Below are 7,219 nucleotides of genomic sequence, written 5' to 3'. Positions count from 1 at the left end.
TCTTTCTTTTTTGCTTTGTACATTTTGGGTACAATTAACTGTACACGTTTTATCATTTTATCTATTTTTGCAACCATTTTAATTGTAATCTTAAGTCAACACTTTCAATTACAAAGTATATGCAAACTAGTTTTGATTCAATATTAACACTGAAGTACTACCCATTTCAATATAACAGTCACATTTCAGAAATGCTCTGCCACATATTTTGCTATTCAGTCATTGGTGTATCAGGGTCTGGTGTTAGACGAGGAACACACTGATTTATCCCATCATTCTAATAAAGTTTGTCAGTCATTTGGCAATCCTATAACCTGAACCACGGTAGCGAAACAGCCTTACATTTCCATGACTGATACTGTTTCATACATACTGTAGTTGAATGATACACTGCAGACACCTGAGGGGCAGATGATATAGATAATGGACATATAATGCAGAACATGGTTTACCAAGCAGGATGTTTTCCTTGTACAACATCCTTGTTTATTACATTTATACTCACTCAGGGTCAGAGGTCACTGCTCCATCACTGAATTCAGGGGGGCTCAACATGGATCTGTTACTCTTCATAGACACACAGCTGTGTTCTGGAGATATTGCTTTAACATCCTCCTTCTCCTCACTCTTCTCATAGAAACTCCTTTTACAGGCAGTGCTTCTAGAAATAGACGATAAAAAACAAAAATGAATTGATTTTTTTTTTTTTACTCCTGCCTGACTGAAAAATTTAAATTCTTTCTTTTTTTCCGTTGAAAATAATAAAGAAATATGGACAAAAAATACAAAGGAAGTCAATGGAAACCATTTTGGTTATCAACATTTATTCTTTTGTGTTCAGCAGAAGAAAGAAATGCATATACTGTAGGTATGCAATGAGTAAAGGTTGAGTAAATGACAGAATTTTCATTTCTGGGTGGACTTTCCCATTAAGCCTCATACATGCAGGCTTACGCCAAAGTAGCTAGTAGGCATTTATACTGTTAGTTGTCATAGTAATGTGGGCGGGACAACCATCCATATAGTTGCCATAGTTCATAATCTTTTAATAAATTGATTAAGTTTTCATCCAATTTTGCTGTTCTGTTATTGACCAAATGATTTAGATTACAGCCCGCAATTTACAGTGTGCTTTTGGTAACACTTTAGATTAGGGAACACAATTCACAATTAACTAAGAGTTTTCCCTCAATAAACTCCTAATTACCTGCTTATTAATAGTTAGTAAGGTAGTTGTTAAATTTAGGTATGGGGTAGGATTAAGGGATCTATATAGTCATGCAGAATAAAACATTAATATGTGCTTTATATGTAGTAAAAAACAGCCAATATGCTAGTAATATGCCTGTTAATAAGTAACTAGTCAATAGTAAATAATGTTCCCTAATCTAAAGTGTAACCGTTTTATTTATTTTTTATTTTTTGCTCAAAGTTTGGGGAATAAAGGAACAACTGAACCAGGAAAAACTAGTAACCTGGAAAATTAAAAAATATTTATACTGTTAGCATTTTATAACTAAGGGCTACTTATTCTAATATTACGTGTATGTCCTACTATGCTATAGGCACTGTTATTACAAAAAAGTACATTGTAAATTGTGGGCTGTAAACTAAAGTGTTACCATTTATATGTATAACTTAATAATGTTAACATATTAGATTTAATGCTCCTTTGAACATAACCAAGGCCTTAAAGCTAAGGATGGCAATTTTCAGCAAAAACACTTTTTGTTATACTGGTTTATTCTCTTCACACCTTTAATCAATAATTAAAGTAGCCAAAATATCTTCTGTGGAAGACTCAGGACCATAAAATGTTCGCTCAGTCATTGCATTTGGTCCGATGTCCTACCTGCCTGTCAGCCTATGTATTTGCATACCTCCACGCAGCCAATAGCGAGAGTTTGGGGTGTGGCTACTGTAGCAAGCTGAGCCAAAGGGTGTTTAGCCAGTGTGGAAAAATAAATTTAGATTTAAATTTACAGAATTGCAAGCAAAATTTGAAGACTTGCCAAAACACACAGAGACAACAAAATAGGGTAAAACAAGGGTAAACCCTTGCTGTCATGAATCCTGTCCATGATCTTCCGTCTGCTCGCCACCAGAGGTCACCTTCTGATTATAGACACTCACACCACACAAACTTCCAGCAGACAGAGGAACAGATTGATGCATCTGTCAGCTGAGAGACCTTCATCACCCTTGATTGTGGCTTTAATGTACTGTGTGATTCTCTTGATGGTCTCTGAGCTGTTCACTGTGTGTGTCAGCAGATCCTGTAAGAGTCTCTGATTGAACTCCAGTGAGACGCCCAGCAGGAACCTCAGGAAAAGATCCAGGTGTCCATTTTTACTCTGCAAAGATTGATTAACTGTTGCTTTTAGCAGCTCAAACAGAGTGTTTTCACACATGTTCCTGTGAAATTCATTTAGAAACAACTTCAGTGATTCATTATTCTTGACTACATGGAAGTAAAACAGATATAAAGCTGCAAGAAACTCCTGAAAGCTCAGATGAATGAAGCAGTAAACTTTCCTTTAAATACGAGGCCCTAACCACTGTTCAGGGCCGAGTATTGTTTGTGTCTCAGTCAGTGAGACACAAACAATGTGTCTCACTGACCCTCAGTCAGTGATAGCAACTTTACGGAGCCAGTTCCCTGTCCTAGTTTTCTGAGTCTAGTCTAGTTTTGCTATACCCGTGTCTCTCTGCCTGTCCTGTCATGGCTACAGAGGCCACTTGTGAACTCTTGCCTTGTCCCGAACCGGCCACGGAGGCCATTTATGAACTTTCGTCCTGCTCTGAACCGGCCGAGGAAGCCATTTATGAACTCATGTCCTGCTCTGAGTCGGCCAAAGAGGCCAACTTAGAACTCCCAACCATGCCTGTAACACCCCAGAGACAGTACATGGACTTTAATTTTGCCCGGATTCTGCCAAGGGGCTTTCCTTGGAACTCTCAGCCCAGCCTGTTATGACCAAGGCCTTAAAGGCCTTTTTCCTGCCCCGTTAATACTGTCATGGCCATAGGGGCCGTTAACAAACCTTTTATCTGCCCTGTTAGCCCTGTGACGAGCCCAGAGACCTGTCTGTCCTAATAAACTGTCTGTCTGTCTAAATCCTGCTAATGAATCTGTTTCTGAATCATCTGCCAGTCCCGTTTCCCTCAATGATTGTGATGTTGAACCATCTGTCTGTGCAGATTCTATTAATGTCTGTTCAGTTTCAGTCACAGAAGTGTCTCCCAGTCCAGTTTCTGTTAATCCATCCAATTTTGAACAGTCCATCTCTCTGGATTCTGCTGTTGAGTTTGGTTTTGAGCTGTCGTTCTTGCCAGTTTCAATCATTAAATCTAATTTTGAACAATCTGTCTGTCTGGTTCCAACTAATGAGTCTGATTCTGAGCCATCTGTCTGTTCCGTTTCAAACAATGAGCTTGAGTTTGAACAGTCTGTCTATCCAATTCCAGCCAATGCAGTTGATTATGAACTGTCTGTCTGTCCAGTTTCAGTCAGTGAGCCTGTTTATGAACTGTCTGCCTGTTCAGTTGTCACCAGGGAAACTATGGATGAACTTTTTGCATTCCCTGCCTCAGTCCTTGATGCCGTAGATGCACTGTCTGTCTCTTGTGTCTCAGTTCTCCCTAGGCCCCAGTCTCTGCCATGGGTCCCGGCTCCGTCTGCTTCTCTGTGGTGGTCTTCTGCTCCGTCTGCGCCGCCCTGGTGGTCTTCTGCTCCGTCTGCTCCACCCTGGTGGTCTTCTGCTCCATCTGTCTGCCCTGGTGGTCTTCTGCTCCGTCTGCTCCGCCCTGGTGGTCTTCTGCTCCGCCCTGGTGGTCTTCTGCTCCGCCGTGGAGGTCTTCTGTCCTGCTCTGGTGGTCTTCTGCTCCGCCATGGAGGTCTTCTGTCCTGCTCTGATGGTCTACTGCTCCGCTGTGGGGATCTTTGGTCCCATCTGCTCTGCTGTGGTGGTCCTCAGCTCCACCTGTACTGCCGGCTCCGCCCTGGCTCCCTGCTCCGCTGGTCCTGCCTCAGTCCCAACTTCCTACACCTGCACATGGGCCTGGCCCTACATCCCTCCCCCTGTTCTGCCTCCGCTCCACCGCCCTCCTGGATTGTACTGTGTTTGGAGCTTCTGGAAGCCGCTCCTTGGGGGGGGGGGCATCCTGTCCCTGATCTTCCTTCTGCTCGCCACCAGAGGTTGCCTTCCGATTATATAGACACTCACACCACACAGTCAGTCACACATCACCCTGGACTACATTTCCCTTGTTTCATTGCACTGATTACGCACTCACCTGCAACCAATCACACACACTTTAAATACGAGGCCCTAACCACTGTTCAGGGCCGAGTATTGTTTGCATTTATCCCTCAGTCAGTGATAGCAACTTTACGGAGCCAGTTCCCTATCCTAGTTTCCCTATCCTCAAGACTGTCTAGTCTAGTCTTGTTATACCCGTATCTTGATTCTAGTCTGTTTATCTCGACCTGTCTGTCTGCTGTCTGCCCTGGAGTTATCGCCCGTCTTGGATTATCTCTATGTCTTGCCGTTTTTGACTCTGTTCGCCCCTCGTCTGGACTATTGTCTGTCTGTTTGGATTATCCGTTTGCCTCGCCCCCTGGATTACGTTCGCCGTCTATTGACCCATGCCTGTTTACTACTCTTGTGTCTTGCCTGTGCTATATCTGTTTGCTGGTGTTCGACCCTGCCTGTTTCTGACCATGTCTTCAAATAAAGCTTTGCATTTGGATCCACACGCCTCTCGTCTCACTCACTTCTTAACAGAGGCAATGTTTTTACAAGATGAAGGAATTTGATAGAATGTTTGGGTTTCAGTCGATATGAGAAACTTGCAGAGTTTAATCTCAACATGTAAGCTAAACTAGTATTCTTAATCCTTTTAATGAAAGTAGCCTTTTATTTTTTGTGCTAAAATTAAATGATTGATAATTACCATTTCTATGAGCTTTATCAGTAAAATTGTTGATGATTTTTCAGAAAAACCTGTCTTTTTATCTGTTATGAAAAGATAATTAAATTAGTACACACATACAAACAAAAACAAAAAACAATAATATGTTTAAATAATATGTTTATACTCACTCAGGGTCAGAGGTCACTGCTCCATCACTAAATTCAGGGGGGCTCAACATAGACCTGTCACTCTTTATAGACACACAGCTGGGTTCTGGTGATGCTGCTTTATGTGACTGAACATCCTCCTCCTCTTCTCTCTTCCCAAAGAGACTCATTTTACAGGCAGAGCTGGACACAAACAATAAAAATTTAAAAACGAATTAACTTTAGGCATACAAGAGGAATTATGAAAAAAGAAACCTCTTTATGAATTCTCATGCCACACAATATTACATTTATATTGTAAAACAAACTCTATTCACAAACATATATATACACACACACACACACACACACAAAGCTTTGGATGAATGCCCATCAAAAGCTATTCAACTCAATGCCCAGTTCAAAAGATTCAGAAACTACTCATAGAATTAATCTGAGTGTCTGAATCATTTATGATTGCCAGGACTGTGACCCTTTGAGCTTCCTGATTCCTCAATACAACCTTGATTCTGTGAGCAGCTGATATTTACAGTCAATAGAGCTGCTGAAACCCTAATGGGCTCATTTCATCTCTGGGAAATCACTCTTTACAGCAATCACTGTGTGACTTTTTAAGTATTTATGGCACATTGTCATTGGATCTGAGTTCTGTTTTAGTTTCGGTGCGACTGCAATTTGATCAGCAAGTGCTTGACGGCCGCCAAGAGTAAGAAAAACTGTCTGTAGAGGGAGTTAAAGCATCTGAAAAAACTTTTTTAAGGGAATTTTACACTGCAACACCGACAACCAACCAAGTGCAGTACGTCACTTCTCAGACCAAGACCTGACAAATGCAGATTCGACATGTTCAATCAGCGAAAACAAGTGCCAATCAATGCTAATGTAGCATGTCTGGACCGGTCACCCTCACACACATAAAGACCACACGACCACTCGTTGATGAGATTCAGCACTTTCTTTTACTCAATCTGTAACAAGGAGAAATAATCAGTGGATCAACAGGCGACAGCTTCTCCCTCTCTGGCACACTAAACATATGATGCTAATTAGTTAGCGTCACAATGTACACCGTTTAAGTTAAATAACACCGTAAAATATACATTTACATTATAACTAGCACAATCGAGTGCTAGTATAAAGTAATTACATTCATCCAGCGATAAATATGCATTTTAGACAAAAAACATCGCCATACCAGAGTCATTCACGGGGAGAACATATTACATGTGCTCATTAGCCTCGCACACAGGTAGACTGAGGCTATCACATGTCGCATGCGGGGAAACCCCGGATGTGTTCCACTGATATCATTCCCTCCCCAGACAAACTCCCAAGGAAAAGTCCGCGACTTTAACGTTATATTTTTTTTACTTGCGAACAATAGTAGAGGAACAAAATTTCGTGGAGTTCATTAACCCATTCTTATTATGAAACACATAGAATTTATAACAGTATAAACAGCATATAAAAAAATTATAATAATACAATATAGGAAAGAAAAGAAAGCTAATTAAATCAAGTCAATAACTTATTCACACCAGTTACATTAACAGACGTGACACTGGTCAGACAAATCCAGACTAAGTGTCTGTCGGTGCAGTGTAAATTGGCCCTTATTTTACAATAGGACAGACATAATATTTACACTCGCAAATTCAGACTGATTTACCTACGCATGAGAATTAATCCAGAAATGTTTTTCGAACCTACCTCTGTCTCAACAATGAAGAACATCAAACACAAACTTCATTCAGTTCATAAATCCATTCTGTCTCTAGATAGCAGCATTAAACCGATCTGTTCTGATTCACATTATTCACAAACAGCTTTTCTCTCCTGATGTTGTTTGTTTTTCGTCTCAAAATGGAACCTGTTGAAACAGTTTCACTTTTGTAACAGTTTCACTTTTGACAGTGTCACATGACCATTATGAGTAGTGACCCTTGAATATTTGTTAAAGGAATATTCTGGGTTCAGTACAACTAAAGCTCTATTGACAGCATCTGTGGCCTGTTGTTATCCAAGTAAATAATGTCAACCCATCCCTCAATTTGTACCAGACGTGTTTAAAATAATGCTCTCAGTTCATCTGTGGTAAGATGACATGTCTTGAAATACATGAACACTATATCTAC

General features: G+C 40.6%; 1 protein-coding gene across 1 annotated transcript in view; it reads right to left on the bottom strand.

The window, feature by feature from the left end:
• The window catches only part of LOC107733404 (NACHT, LRR and PYD domains-containing protein 3-like), a gene marked incomplete at its 3' end in the record, with an annotated part of 37,740 nt that extends 30,798 nt beyond the window's left edge, over positions 1 to 6,942 (bottom strand). Inside the window, 3 exon segments of the mRNA XM_016545007.1 lie at positions 506 to 661; positions 5,106 to 5,267; positions 6,795 to 6,942. Of these exon segments, the coding sequence (XP_016400493.1) occupies positions 506 to 661; positions 5,106 to 5,254 (305 nt within the window).
• Positions 6,943 to 7,219: the final 277 nt, after the last annotated feature.

The sequence above is a fragment of the Sinocyclocheilus rhinocerous genome, unplaced genomic scaffold (genome assembly GCF_001515625.1).
Source record: "Sinocyclocheilus rhinocerous isolate Xijiao unplaced genomic scaffold, SAMN03320098_v1.1 scaffold853, whole genome shotgun sequence".
Taxonomy (NCBI): domain Eukaryota; kingdom Metazoa; phylum Chordata; class Actinopteri; order Cypriniformes; family Cyprinidae; genus Sinocyclocheilus; species Sinocyclocheilus rhinocerous.
This window is presented reverse-complemented; position numbering and strand designations above follow the sequence as displayed.